Below are 15,941 nucleotides of genomic sequence, written 5' to 3'. Positions count from 1 at the left end.
CAGGCCGATCTGAGCAGTTTATGACTGGTGCCAAATGTCTCAGTAGGGTACTGTTTTCTTATTCAACCCAAGAACACTTGACACCACAAGCAAAGGCCTGGCTCTCACCAGGGAGTGTGTGATAACACACCGTTACAACCCATTAGCACTGTTCTTGAAAAACCAGTGCCCTTGGTAGTAAAAGTGGCACACACTCACTCACTCACACACAAACAGAGCGCAGAAATAAAGAGCGGGCTCTGAATACGGACAAAGAAGCCGTATCTTGACAAGATTGGAGATTTCTTGTGTTTTTAGGTGCTGAATGGTTGCCGCGCCCCGTGCTTACTCGCTCATATGTTCCTGATCACGGGCCTAGCGCACACACATTGGCTGCCTACTGCACTTTGTGTGCTGACACATTGTGACAGGACCTGATGAATTCGTGGTCTGCTCAACATATCTCAGCCACTGGCAGATCCTCTGCAGTGGGGAAGGGTTAGGAGAATACCGGGCAAGGATATGGAGAGGAGAGGAGAGGAGAGGAGAGGAGAGGAGAGGAGAGGAGGATATTTGAAAGCTAACTAAAGCTAATTAAATCCTAACTTATTCATGAAAATCTCTTGACAAAATGCTTTTGCCAACCACTGAGGATAATAAAAGGGTCTTCTCGGAATCAGAGACATCTGTTCATGTGCCTAATGTTTTCCCATGTTCTCATGTAAAGCATAATGTATGGCTTAATCAAGCAAAACGGATACGGGCCAAAGGATCTGACAAACACTCAGGGTGGATCGTGGGGAAAAGGCATCCCCCGGACTTCTGTTTTCCTCCGTCAGGGCCAATACTGGCAGTGCCAAGAGCTGAGGTTGCCATGGTAATGGGAGCCACTTTAGGGCCACCGCAGAAGAAGGAGAGCATAACCTTGTCATAATTGTGGAGTCAGTTTCTAGAGGGTTTAAAAAACAGATCCAGCAGGGGGAATCAGTTACAGACTCGCATTGGCTCAGTGATCTGCATCAATTCTCTGTTCTCCTCATGCTGACTGAGAAAGAACATAACCACACACACACACACACACTCACGCAGACACACAGAGACAGAGAGTTAGTACTTCAGTCTCTGAGAGATGCACCCAAAACCATAAGCAGGAAAAGGGTTCCAGGGCCACACCTATAAATCAGCACAACATAAAAAACCTCATAAATACGAGAAAGAAACAGAATGGAGTATAAAAAGAGAAAGAGGCAAAGATAACAGCTCATTAGCTGACTCTAATATAAAAGGAGAGGAGAGCGTAGCAACTATTTGCTCTGCCTGCAATCACTCAATGTGGAGATGGATTTAATGACTTCCTTATTTCCACATTGATTAACAACAGCCAGCCACACTGACTCACATACTGACATTATACTACACAAGCACACAACAACAAATATGCAGAGGGTTTGGTACTTTTTGTGAAATCTGTATTCAAAACTCATACTTTTCAAAGCAAGGTATTAGAGTCAATAAATCTCCGGTGAAACTGGATGACCTGTTTGAAAGGATGCACACAAGAAGCCAGCATCTACTGTAGTGTCACTTGTGTCACATATGAGAGTTCTCATCTCAAAGTGCTGCCAAAAAAATGTGTTTATGCAACAACTAGATATGAAACGTTGCACAAGGAACAAACTGCTCGCACAGCAGCACACGTCTAAATACCAAAATTAATCTATGTTCGGGGCTCTTATTAAATCTGAAAAGAACTGGGGCTGACCGATAAATCGTGTATTTCATCATCATCGCTAGATGAACATGCGCAATAAACCCATTGCAAAAGGCTGTCTGAAACCCTCTTGTAAGCAGTGTTTCAGTGTGTCCAGGGAGTTTATTGCAAAGGGTGGAACGGAAGGTGTGAAGAGCTGATGCGCTGTTATTGACAAGGGTGCAGACTACGGAGCCTCCAGTGTTATTCATTTAGAATCTTCATAAAGTATAGGAACAAAGAAACCCTCGGCTACACAAGCTAAAACAAAAGCTGTCAGAAGGCAAATTTTGGGCATATAAGGGGTCAGCTGAAGGGGATGATATTGAAAATCTCAAAGTTTTAGTTCAGAAAATCAGTAATGTGAGGGAATAAAATGTTTCATCTCTATTCGTCAAGTCTTTACTTTCCACAATGTCAACTTTATAGTGAATGGAAAACATTTCTCTTACCTCTCCACCACATCATCTCCGCTCCAGCACGTGGAGTCGTCCACTACGTTCTCCCCCTCGCACAGCATCTCTGGCAACGCTGCGAAGAAAGACTTGTAGCGCTGCAGGTACATCAAGAACTCTCTATGGAAAAACAGACACGTGGGGAAAAGACATTCAATACACACCACATATGAATTGTGATTACTAATTGGCCTTTTATAATGCTCTTTATAACAGTCTTTTACTAGCGTTTATCTTGGTCTCTGTCTGTGGTTATGTGTGATTTTGTTGTCTGCTCTGTTGACCTGTTTTTATTCTGCCTATGTCTGTAAAGCACTTTGGTCAGCTCATGTTGTTTTAAATGTGCTATAGAAATAAATTTGACTTGACTTGAGTTGATATCTTTCTAAATCACACAAGCCACATTAGAAATATACAAGTGAGGAATGTGTTGTGTGATTGTTTCTGTATTTTTGGCATGTTTGATACACACTTCTCAGTACTTTGGTATCATATCACCAACAACAAACATTCCCCTCAACAATACATGCATGTGACAATACAGATGGTGCCAGAGAATGAGTGGCTTTGAATGTGACCACTTCACTAAGTCAGCACTTTCTTCTCAGTTAGTTTAGTCTGCTAACACATGTTATCGATATAAACACTGTCATCTCGAGCAAAACAATGGCTTCATATTTTGATCGGCTGCACATTGTCGCCACCCGTGAGGCAACATGAGCAACAACAGCGAGGTTCATGAGAGGTTATGTGCTAAATCAGTCAGTGTCGGGAATCAAGAAGAATAGAAGACATGAATACGAATTGTTTTCTAAGATATCAAAAAAATGCATCAGCCACCCTAAAGACTATCAACTGTGAAAAGTAAATGAAATGTCACAACATGAGCTGTCATTGCTGGATACAGTGTGTGAGAGAGTGAGAGATATAAGTCCCTTGGGTTCATGCTTACCTAGCGAGTGTTCTCAGACTATGTTTATTGTTCTTGGAGGGTTTCAGGGGGAACGAGCTGGGAATGATGGGAGTTGGAGTCCGGGGGAGATTGTTGCAAGCAAGGAGGATGCGGGGATGTGAAAGGCGGGGCGTGAGAGAAAGAAAAAAGAAACAAAAGGATGACGAGACAAGACACATGGGGAGGAGGGAGAAAAGATAGTCAGTTGACCCTGGAAGAGAGTGATTAATCATGCACATGCAGAGACTAGCCACACCACACATGAATCAATAACCATTTCTCCCCACACCACACCAACAATTAAAAACTGGTATGTAATGTATATGTTAAGTCAGTAAACAAACACACAAGCAAACGTCTGCACAAATAGTTAAATATTCACAGGAAAGCCAAAAGAAAGTTCTGCTGAGCTTCTACATTCATATTTTTTTCCCATTAAAGCGAAACATAAATGTTGCTTTACTGTATCACGTTTCATATTTTTCAGCAGAGGAATATTCTCCCTTTTTTCTGCAGCGGGCGCTGCCACGTCTCTGAAGTGGTCAGCGCTCACATGTGCTCTGGTCAGGGTTGGCAGCAGGCGGGGGGAGCTGGATTGTGTTGCCATGAATGGTGGTGGCAGTGCCAGGCCAGACCTGTCAGCTATGGCTGGCATCAGCGCAGTGATTCATGGTTTGGGACAAGGTCAGGCAGGCAATGCTGCGAGTGTGTGTGTGTGTGTGAGTGTGTTTCCGTGTGTGTGGTGCTATTTAAGCTGAGGCCGGCTGGTGTGCAGAATTGGTGGTATGGCTGTCTGGGTAAACAGGAAATTGTTGGTCCGTCAAGATTAATCTTACCCACGCTCCCCCTCTCCTGGCACATCAGTGCCAGCTGCTGTGGGCATGGGATGGCTGCCTTGGAGCAGAGGCCAGGTGGAGGGCACTACATTTACATACTATATGTGTGTGTGTGTGTGTGTGTGTGTGTGTTGGATCCAACTAACCACATGAAGAAAAAGAGAAGTGATGGCAGCTTTGAAGAGACATTGACCAACCCCTCAGGCTACGTCATACAGACCTGACACGTTTTCATTTAATTTAAATTTACTTTCCATCTAGCCGACTATCTAGCAGTACAAGCAAAAAAAAAGCTGCAGCTGAATATTTGCCAGAAAAATAGAGGACATTTAGATTTACAACAGGCAGTATTAGACTTAATCACAGTTCAGTTCATTGCTTTGTCTTACCTCCTCAAGTGGGCTAACTGCCCCAGCCACTGCTCCGGCAGAGGTTGGGACGGGGCGGCAGATGGAGGAGGAAGAGAAGATGAGGTCACGGTCGAGGTCGTGACCTCTGGCGTGGTAGGCTGAATGGTTGTGGGTTCTCCAGTAGACAGGCCACACACCTTGTCCACCTGTGGAGAGGATAGGGCAAACAGACACACACATGTTCAGCTAGGAAAACATATAACAGCACGGGTGGAGCTGCAGGGTGACTTCCATAAACCGCCAATTGACACCTGCACAGATGAAAAAGAACTTGAGCATATGAACTAAAATAAGTTATTCAAAGTGAACACTTTTTTTTTTTTTCAGAGTGATGACGCCATCAATTTGAAATGAGGAATGCCTACATTTCAGTTGAATGATTGCAGGGTGAAGAGAGGTGAAGAGAGTTATGGAGCGGAGAACTTCAGAGTAACGGACAACATGGGAAAACGGTGGGCGTGAAGTGAGGGATGTGATGAAAGAAAATGGTGTGATGAGTGAGTTATTGCCAGGAGGGCCGACAGTAAAATGTAGAACATTCCACTACCTCATGGAGGTGAGTGCACGTGCGCACAGTTGGCAGCACTGGCGAGTATCTCCAGTGGGCTATTAAAGCCAGCGGCGGAGACAGCGGGGTCATGAGAATGAAGGGGTGTGTGCTTCAGACCAAGAGGTAAAAATCAATGACATCTCATTGGCTTAAAAGCCTCTGGCCAGTGTTATTAAGTGGTGCTCAATTAGCCAGAGAGACAGAGCGTAATGGCTCTTGTACACACTGGGCTGAGTACAGTAACCAATGTATATACGCTGCTTTGTCTAGAGGGATGAGTCATTCTACCATGTAAGGCGTCCAACAGGACTAAGTAATATTTAGCTGCACCACTTATTCATCACTGATTTAGTAAAGGGAGCCTTACAGTAAGAAGCAGCGAGAAGGATTAAGTTTGACTTCATTGATGGACGGTTTCCTACTCATTTATAGTGATTTTTTTCATACATACAGTATATCAGAACAGAAGCTTCCTGGACAAAGGATACTTTTTATCATTCACTGTTTTGAATAAGGGGCTGAGTCATGTTTATTATAGACTTCATAAAGTCTATGCCAGGGCTGCCCAAAGTGGGGTCCGAGGGCCAAAGTTGGCCCGCCATAAGGTTTGATTTGGCCCAACAGATGTTAGCTATTTTAATTTCTTTTTTTAAATCTTTAATAATCTTTTGGAGTCCGTAGTAAGCTCGGCTTAGGCTAAAACTTAGCGAGGAAAAACTAGCATGGCCATTTTCAAAGGGTCCCTTGACCTCTGACCTCAAGATATGTGAATGAAAATGGGTTCTTTTGGATACCCACAAGTCTCCCCTTTATTGACATGCCCACTTTATGATAATCACATTCAGTTTGGGGCAAAAACATGTAGTTTTTTGAATTAGTAAGTTATTTTTGCCTATTCTAAATATGGTGTGTTTGAATATTTCTTTATACCGGGGTCCCTAAACAGTCTTGGAATTGCATAAATTAGGTATGACTGGAAATGTGCCAAATTTTATTCAGCAGGTGGGTTTTAAGGGGTTAACTTTATAAAAGCTAAAAGAATAAAGTATTCAATTAAGGGAGCTTGGGATCCTAGTGCTATTTGGCATCATAACAATGCAATACAATAGGTGTTTGCTTTGCACCAATTTCCAGTTTTGGCCCTTCAAGGGGAAAAGCTCGGGCACCCCTGGTCTATACCAATATATTAAACAATACAGTGATCAACTCACGATACTAATCCTGCTGATCTGCTCTGGACATCCTCACTAGCAAAAACATGAAAGCAATGGCACAGCCTTTCCGCATACAGTTAGACATGCTGCCACAGCAATGCAAGTGTTAAAGTCGGCCTGTGGGGGGCCCAAAACAATGCAATGCACAAACAAATACATAAACTTAATTTGGGAAGGAACTGGCAAGCATCTGTGTTTAAATGGTTGTTTGAAGGGGTGTGTCTGTCCACATGCTGGGAAGAGTCTGGAGAAGTAAGTCTGGAAGCAGCTGAAATATGTGTTAACAGTCACAAAACGTGTCTTGCAAAGCCTGCTAAAAATACACTTTCCCTCCAGGGTGAGGCAGGTCCGTCATCTCATGTGCCTTATAAATGGAGGTTTTCACATAACAGATAGCTATTCCTGGGCGGTGGGATTGTCAATGGCTCAGGATACCCAAGAGATGCTTTCGAAACTAGCGGCATAACTAACCACCTGAACGTTTTTCGTCTTCACTGCACCGTTTGCACTTCACTCTTCACTCTCTGGCCTTCCTCTCCCACTTTTTCTAACTCCACTCTGGTCTTAAATCCTCTCTTAAGGCCGACGTTGGGCACGGGGAAGGTTGTTTTATTGCATTAACCTTAACTCCCTCCAGACCAATAAAACATGCTCACATGTGGTAGAGCGGCTCACAGCCACACATGCCCACAGCCACACATACACATGCAAACATGCCACACACACACACACACATTACATTGCGGCGGTGCGAAAAGATAGAACATAGCAACTGTTTTGGTCCATGTAGCCCTATCAACATACTAAGCCCAAGGCTCTTTGCGTGTGCTGCAATGCTTATGCGGACAGTTACTGTTGAATTAATTTGCATACCATCTGCACAACATCAGACGTTTAGTGGAACACTTGTAAATTTCAAACCTGTAAAATGGATTGTTTTATGAAACAAAGTTTGCCAAATTAGAGTATCTGAGCAAGGGTAATGGTAAAACAAGGATATTCCAAAATTTACAGCTAAGTGTATATTTTGTTGATTAGGCCAGAGCTTTCAACATTGCTCAGTCCGGCGTTATCAACATTGGCAAGTACACTAGTGTTTGTAGCAACAAAATAAAAATGACTCAGTAAAACACTGTTAATTCCAAGAAGCAGTAAAGCTATAAACGTCAAGGCTGATTCATTTTACTATGCAAACATGCTTAAACCTGTTTATTAACTAAATGTTTAAATACTTAAAGTACTTAGACAATATAGCAGATTGAGGTGAACCATTTGCCTCCTCCATATTTAGCAATACATTTCTATAACATCAATTCCACAGATTCAAAACACGTATTTCAGACAACATACAGTCCCATGACATCATGTCCAGACTACAGTGTTTGGGAGGTCTACAGCGCGTGGAAGAGTGTGTGTGTGTTTGTATGAAAGCGGTTAAGCTGGCAGGCTGTTAAAGTGGCAGGTGTGAGAAGGGCAGAACCAAGACTAGTCAGTAACAATAGGAAGGAAATAGTGTGTTTATAATGTTTTTCTTTAATTATTCATACTTTTTCTTATTCTATTTTATTCATTTGGGGCATACCATGTGCTAAATGCACTTCAGCAAATCTGAACACATCATAACATACCAAAGCACTATACAGAAAAAATATGTATATTACAAATATGATCAAAATCCCATTGGGGCATTGTTATACTATGATGCTGGGCTGTGAATGTTTGTTTATTGCAACTGATGGGCAGCCTTGTCCCGTTAAGTTTTAAATACATTTCATGAGGTCAAAGGCTTTTCATTTATTTCAGCACATGAAAAACAACCAAAAAAGGTCAGCCCTTCAGGTTATCATTTCTCTTCAGTGGTGATAAACGGAGGATCTAATCCTGTCATTGTGAACTTTTCCAAAGAGGCAGACTAAAAGTTTTAAATCCAGTGCCATTTCTCACCTGCCATTGTGTGACACTTTGCTATTCTCCGAGACCAAAAATGTAAACATCCGTGTAAAATATGCACATCAAGAGGAGGTCACTCACAGTTCTGTTTGTATTACCCCATTATTTTTTAAAACCCAAACCGCAGAAGAGCTACTTTTGGAGAAGGCCAGGAAAGATTGGGAGAAAGGCCGGCGTTTCAAAACAAAACCGCTGACACAAATCATTCTTGTGCCTAACTAAGCACACAACAGTGTAAACAGAACACAAAGTCATCGTAGGGAAAACAAACAGTATCCTCATCATGGATCCTCATGAGAAAAATGGAGACGTGCTCTTATGGGTTGGATCTTATGAACACATAATCCTGAGGGCCAATCAGACGACAGGTTGAATAATACCACGGGCTACAACACGGCCATAAATCAATTATCTCCTGACCTGTTGATGGCGTGAGAATGAAAATCCCACTTTGGCACAGCGCGAGTACTTGGTTCTGTATGTGTGGGAGCACCTGTTTGTCCTTGTTATACCTTCACAATTTCAGCTATTTTGTGGAGCATTCCTCATGTGATTGCCCGAGGACAGAGTCTGATGGAAGGGGCAGATTGGTGGGATGCATGTCTTCAACATAGGAGACCTTTAGAGACCTACAAGGCATGTCTTCTATGTGTATTTGAGCTAGCAAATGAAATTTGATTTCTCCTGCTGGAGGCAGGATGGATCAGTGTTTTTACAACTACATACATGTCTTTTACTGGTTTGCATATTAACAGAATAGAATAGTTTCAATGCATTTATCTCAAAATGTGTGTGTGTATGTGTGTATCTGTGCCTTATGCACATATTATCAGCTCAGAGCGAGCCAAGCCCAGGGCCATCCCTCCTCTAGGGGAGTATTGGTTTACAGATAGCAGCGGTGGTCTTGTCTTCCCAGTTTATTTATCAAGGGATTACCCAGTAAAGCTTAGGGAACTTTCTCAGCCCCCTCTCACCCCAGGCACATTGCATTGTGGGATGAAGAGGGCTTGTTCGGTCAGTGAAGACCCCCCTCTTCCACTTTTTACATAGTTTGTACGCTAAAATGTGCAGAAGCACATACAATCTGGTCGCCCAATGTCACCCACTATTTAACTCTAGGAACTGCCAAAGTGAATAACGGCTAAATACTCTTTCTAGTAGAAAATTTGATTTGCAACAAAGGTTCACACATCAGAACAGTCACATGCTGAGATTGTGTTATATTAACAGTTCCTGACCTTAGCTAAAACAATATCCACTTTTCAACCAAGCTTTAGGGATTCTATTCATGTATCATAGTTATGAATCATTGGGCTGAATGGAGAACTACAACCCACTGGTTCTGTGCCATTAGATGTACTTTTTGAAATGAATACCAGGAATTCAAATTAAGCTGTCTCAGTGGTGTACATTTGTGTTAGTGCATTTTAAGTGTGCATGCATGAACGTACATTTTTATGAATTGAAGTCACAATGGCGAAATAGCTCAACATTGCAAGATGTTTCTGTTTTCATTCATATTTCTCCGGGAACAGCTCTTGGGACTGCCGCTTACATCTATTATCCAAACCGCAGTCACTGTCATCTCAAGAAATTGGGCCATTTTTTCTCATAACCATGAAATAAAATTACTTTCCCGTAAGTGACAGTATAACATACTGCTCTCAAACACAGAAATCGAAAAGCATCAACAGTGCCCCTCCTTCTATTTGGGTTTAGATACATGATGTACTGAGTCAGAGAAAAGACATACGACAAAACAGAAGAGCGTGTTCAGGACCAAGTTGGACCACCTTTAGAATAGGAATTTCATTCAATATGAATGTTTCCATGAGAGTTATGTACAGTAACAAACTACCAGGCTGAAAAGAGAGAGCAAATGCAATTAGCTGTATTGGTATTTACTTCATTGCGGTTACTAACTAAGAAAAAAAGAAGAAAAGAAATGCAAATCAGTAGCCAAGTAACAACATGAGTAGCGGCCACTGGTTCGCATACTGGTGGGCTCTCTATTCCACCGCACAGGAAGATCCTTGTTACTTTGGCAACATGGTTGTTTATGATGTCTCTCCAAAGAAAACCCAAAGCATCAATTATATTTCAAATGACTGGACTTTTTGCCGTCGAGCATCACGATAATTATGTTTAAACAAGTAACAATTTCCAATCCTAATTGCAACACATATAGACCTACAGTAGAAAGGGAGGGCCTGCTACTTACGCAGGAGAAGGGTTTCCATTTCTATTTTTCAGAGAGCATTTTTCATCAAGTTAAAATAAAAGAAATCACCAACAACCTTAGATGTACTGTTTCAGATGCAGTCTATCAGGTATATCTGCTTTCGTCCCATCCGAATGACCAAAATGGCCACAATTACCTGACTTGACTTGGATCAACACTGGATACTATGTGCAACAGTTTGTTATCACAATATGCAGTCATCCAAGAATAACCATATATATATGTATAGCAAGGATCCAGCCAGATAAAAACACGTTGCCCCTGTATTTACGCATTAAGGTGACTACTTGAATTTCGCAGGACTAGCAGTGTTGTGGTGGAGGCCTTGAGGTTAAGGAAGCCAGCTTGAGCTTGGAAAGTTGCCAGTTCAAACCCTGGGCCATCTGGGAAAATCTTGGTGGGTTAAGGGAATAAGGAAGTCTCTCTCCTCCCTCAACAACACTGTTAGGCTGTGTTTTACGTTTAACCGCACTAAGAGACAGATGTAGGCTTTAAGGTGTTGAGTTTAATCACACCATTATGGCCTCAAACAGCGGTCAAACCAGGACTAGAACAGTAGACTTTTACTTTTTCATCTACAGAATAGACAGCAAGGTAATTGTAGAGTCTACTCTGAATTAATAACATGACTGGGTTTCCTAAGATAATCTAAAGTGGCTCTCCACCCAGGCAGAGATTCAAATACTGATTGTCTCCAATGAGAGGGTTATACTGTAAATGATGAAGATTGCTGTGTGTAGAGCTGGTTATTTACATAAATTATAAATTAACATACTTACATATAGATACATGTCTAGGGTTAAGATGTATGATTAATTTTATTCACGACGTACGGGTAGTGATTGCTCTCTATGATTAGACCTGTTGATGACCGTGAGTCTTGAAAGACGGAAGGAAAGCAGCATTTGTGTGACTCAAGGGTGATACTGTACAAAAAGACATGGGCGACCGAGCCTACTACAAAGGTGTCTTTTTATTCACGCACCCATTTTAGTTAAAGAACAATGTTTCAGGTGATGAAAGCCTTCGTCAGTCCCAGAGCTTCTCTCTAGGGTAGATACGTCTTAGCTTTTATTAACCTTACACAGAGAATAAAGTCTTTCTCCTCCAGCCTTATTTCACATCTATAATGGAACTGCTCATCACTAACTCACTTGGGATTAAGAGAATATGTTTCTAATATGCTAGACTAAAAGTGGCAGCCTTTTGCTGGAAGTAATTCTGTCTTAAGTCTATAAGAGACAGATTTCCTCACAAGTAGGCTACCTTCTGAAGATAGGAAAATCTGTATCATCAGTTATGGCAGAATGGTGCAGGTAAAAGGCCAGTAGTGAATGACTGAAAGTACGCTGAGTGAGCTTGCCTAACTAAAACACCTAAAGTATAGACTTGTACGACTGGTAATTGTCCCGTGATAATGTTAAGATGATGCTGTAAACAATTTAACTAATGCCATTCTTCATTCTTTTAACATATGTGTGGAGTAACACTTCACACATCATCACTTCATGGGTTTGGATCTGTTCTAAATATTAAGTATTCTAGAGATAATAATGTGTTGTAGGTTTAAATCAAAAGCTAAAATAGTCTGAATTAGGGCTGGGGGGATAAATTGACAGAGCATAGTATTGTGATATTTTGCGTGTCAATATTGTGTCGATACACAGACGTCAAGCATCGATCGTTTAACAGATAAATTATTAACCTCTTAACACTCCGACGGCCCGCCTACGGAATGAATTGGTACCAACCATTGTCATGTTAGCGCTAAATAACGCTCCAAAGTTACTCAAAATTTTGATGAGGAAAATTTGGCATGCGCATTTTCAAAGGAGTCCCTTGACCTCTGACCTCATGATATGTGAATAAAAAACTCTGAGATGAAGAGAGTGAAAATTGTATTTTATTAGATAAAACAGATGTTGACAAACTGCATAATTTGCAGTTGAAATATATCGCAATATATCGTATCGCAATACTCAGCATATCGCAAAATGTTTAAAATCGCAATAACATCGTATCGTGACTTAAGTATCGTGATAATATTGTAACGTGGGGCCTCTGGTGATTCTACCCTTAGTCTAAATAGACTGTAAAAACACTCAGCGTATATAACACCCCCTGAGCCACTCGTGATTGAATAGTGACAGCCTTCTACTTGGCCTCTCCCAGAAAGCCTTGAGCGGGAGAGTATACATGATTTACAACATTACTCTTCTCCCCTTGCCTTCTTCTCTCTTTCTCTCTCCCCGCCAATTGTTCTTTGTCGCCTTTTTAAGGTCTCCCTTCATTCTTTCTAAATTACTTTGTCTCCATCTTTAGTGTTCACGCCGCAGTCTCTGTCAATCAGCCCCCCCACCCCTCCCTCCTCGTCTTTTTCTCTCCCTCTTACCCGAATGATGTCAGTGCTAATTAAAGAGAGACTCAGTCCCTCATATATCACAGGGAAAAGTCCTTGAGATTCCAATCAGTAAAAAGAACATTGAATCTCTCTCTCTCCACATTGAGACTTGTTTACCCTGATTAAATCACTCACAGATGATCTAAAAATGAGAGGGCCCTTAAAAAATATGGGTGTCGCTTTAGAGTCTGTTGACAACGTTTGTCCGTCTTCGTAAACAAATTTACGAGAATTACAGACACAAAATGTGGCAACACGTCTCGGAGGATTCAAGTGGTGTTATACCACAGAAGATGGAAAAGGGAAAAGAGAGACAGAGGAAGGTCAAGGGAGTTCATCTCGTCTGCGATATGGTGGAACATGCGCGCGCAAGCAAAGAAAATAAGCTTCTTGGATAGAAATGTCGAGAGTCCACGTGTCCATTTGAAGTCTTCCAGTGAACCAGCAATTACCACTAAAATCATAACACAGATGTAGTAGGCATTTGTGTTAACTTCACAGCAGCAGCTGCATGATATCATCATGCCAGCTAGCTCAAATTTAAAGGTGCTAAAACACCAGGCCAGCGGGCACCCAGGCATCAGGTGAGGATGTCGAGAATATGAAGACAAACAGGGATGGCAGGGGCTAAAGGGTTAAAAGGTGACAGACAGGAAGGGGGAGAAACATGGAGGGGTAGGAAGGAGGGGCTTACAAAAGGCTATAAATGGCCATGTGGCCAGGGGTGCTGACGCAATGGATCGAAAGGTGGTATGTTTTGCTGAGATATCTACAGTAGTTTATAGGGGTGAAGGGAAAATCAATACAGCAAAGAATTGCGATATTTGGTATGCAATTATTGTATCGACACACAGACGTCAAATATCAATCTTGTATTATATAAACTATTAACCTCTTAATAATCTGACAGCCCACCTATTCTATCTTTCAGACGTTGTAACAGGCTCAGTCTTAAAGCTAGAGTAAAGATACTGGTATCACATGAAACTACAAGACTTAAGGAATCCACTGGTACCAACCATGTCCTGTTAGCTTGTCGGGAAGAACAATAATGGCGCTACAAAGTTACGCTAAAATGTTAAATAAGATCGTATCATCAAGCAATATTATAAGATGAGATGTCCTGATTTATTAGATAATGAACAAGGTAGAGGCACAAACTCTGTGTCATGTCACAGCATTCTTCTCTGTCACAATTGAAATTTATTGCTCAAATCAAATTAAGAGTGAAGTGTAGCGAAGTGGATACAAGCTTTGTTATTGATATTTATTAGTCTCATAAACGACAACATTTGCACGCTTGTCAACCCTCTCTCTTTTTTCTCGTCATCTCTCTACCAACTGTCGTTTCTTATTCTGTGCGAAACAGTCCACCCGAGTAAGCTGACCTCAAGCTCTGAAGGAAAGCCCCACATCATTTAGTCTCCCCTCTGTGAACATTTCATCAGCTACATATCTGAGAAATTACATGTTTTCTTTAATTATAGGATTTCACCAATCCAAGTCATGGCTTACAGAGAAAAATAATATACTGAGGACCAGTGCTTTATGTTCTGATCCAAATTTAATGGCCCAGCAATCAATCACATGGAGATTGCTCACTGTTGGATTTTTTTTTGTGGTGTTGAGGACTGCAGCATATTATCAGCAGCAAGGCAAACACTAAAAGAGGGAAGAGGAGCGGGAAAAGATGCGCGAGGGTGGCTGAGGAGAAGAGAGGCTGCACCCACCGTCATTAGCTAATGGACTGCTGAGTAAGTCCGTCAGTCGGCTGAAGGGTTAGACACCGTGCCAAAGGCACACACAACTTAGAAAAATGGGTTAAGCAGCATATAGATTGGCCACGAGCGCATTTTGCGCCAGCTGCCATTCTGCTAACAGTCTCATGCATTAGACACAGAAACCATATACTGTATACTGCGGCTTGAGCCTGTGTAGATAATCCTTTTATATAAGGTGACCTGCAGAGGTGCTCTCAGCAGCTGATGTCACAATGTATCTCAAAACGTATTAGAAATATGGTAGATATACATACAGTATATTATATACACTCACCGGCCACTTTATTAGGCACACCTGTTCAATTGCTTGTTAACACAAATAGCTAATCAGCCAATCACATGGCAGCAACTCAATGCATTTAGGCATCTAGATGTGGTGAAGACAACTTGCTGAAGTTCAAACCGAGCATCAGAATGGGGAAGAAAGGGGATTTAAGTGACTTTGAACGTGGCATGGTTGTTGGTGCCAGACAGGCTGGTCTGAGTATTTCAAAAACTGCTGATCTACTGGGATTTTCACGCACAACCATCTCTAGGGTTTACAGAGAATGGTCCGAACAAGAGAAAATATAACAGTGAGCGGCAGTTGTGTGGACAGAAATGCCTTGTTGATGTCAGAGGTCAGAGGAGAATAGGCAAGGCCAAGGTATGCAGAATAGCATCTCTGAACGCACAACACGTCGAACCTTGAAGCAGATGGGCTACAGCAGCAGAAGACCACCCGGTACTAGCAAGGTGTACCTAATAAAGTGGCCGGTGAGTGTATGTGACTCTATTTTTTTTGTCAGTAATTCTGTCATACATCTGGTTTCCTCTGGTCTTCCTCACTTAAACTGTCTGCGGAGAACTCATTTAAACATAAACAGATGAGTGAAGATAAAAAGAGCAGTGCATGCATAAACACTTGAACTTGATCTGCTAACAATCTTTATGCCCATCAGATTGAAGTACCACTGTTATCCTTTATTTTAAGCATACAGTAATAACTATTTTGATTCTGCAACATCTTCAAGTTCCTTGTGTTGTATGTTAACTTATTTTTAGTTTCTTGAAAATATATTGGGAAACTGTTTATTTTCTACATTGCCCACAATGGCCTAATACATACCACATTAAACTGTATGGCAAAAAATATCTGGTGGTGCACATGGTATATATCATCATATGACCCATTCCTATGCTAAAAACCATGAAAATACAGGGTTAGGGAACGTAAAATAAGAAACTGTGATAACAACAAAGTTTGTTTTCACACCAATGATATTCCTTAATTTTATTGCGGGATAGAGTAAAAGAAAAAGCGCTTGCGATGTCTGTTGAGGTGCCGCCGTGGTGAATGGAAACCTTCCAGTCATGCCACTGGCCCTTGTTTCCATTATCTAAAGGCCCAAGCTGCTATTATCATTCCTCCATAAGACTGT

At 41.7% G+C, this 15,941-nt stretch overlaps 1 protein-coding gene across 2 annotated transcripts in view; it reads right to left on the bottom strand.

The window, feature by feature from the left end:
• Window positions 1-15,941, bottom strand: part of gpc5c (glypican 5c) — a 113,110-nt gene that overhangs the window by 62,746 nt on the left and 34,423 nt on the right. The window contains exons 4-6 of one of the 2 annotated variants that reach the window (XM_037787255.1): window positions 4,362-4,528; window positions 3,137-3,193; window positions 2,182-2,304 (exon numbers count right to left, since the gene is read on the bottom strand). In XM_037787255.1, the coding sequence (XP_037643183.1) occupies window positions 2,182-2,304; window positions 3,137-3,193; window positions 4,362-4,528 (347 nt within the window). The remainder of the gene's footprint in view (window positions 1-2,181; window positions 2,305-3,136; window positions 3,194-4,361; window positions 4,529-15,941) is intronic. The other variant, XM_037787256.1, reaches the window with a different exon arrangement.

Source organism: Sebastes umbrosus, chromosome 12, assembly GCF_015220745.1.
Source record: "Sebastes umbrosus isolate fSebUmb1 chromosome 12, fSebUmb1.pri, whole genome shotgun sequence".
In the NCBI taxonomy this organism is placed as follows: domain Eukaryota; kingdom Metazoa; phylum Chordata; class Actinopteri; order Perciformes; family Sebastidae; genus Sebastes; species Sebastes umbrosus.
The sequence above is the reverse complement of the archived record's forward strand: the minus strand, read 5'-3'. Positions and strand labels throughout refer to the sequence as shown.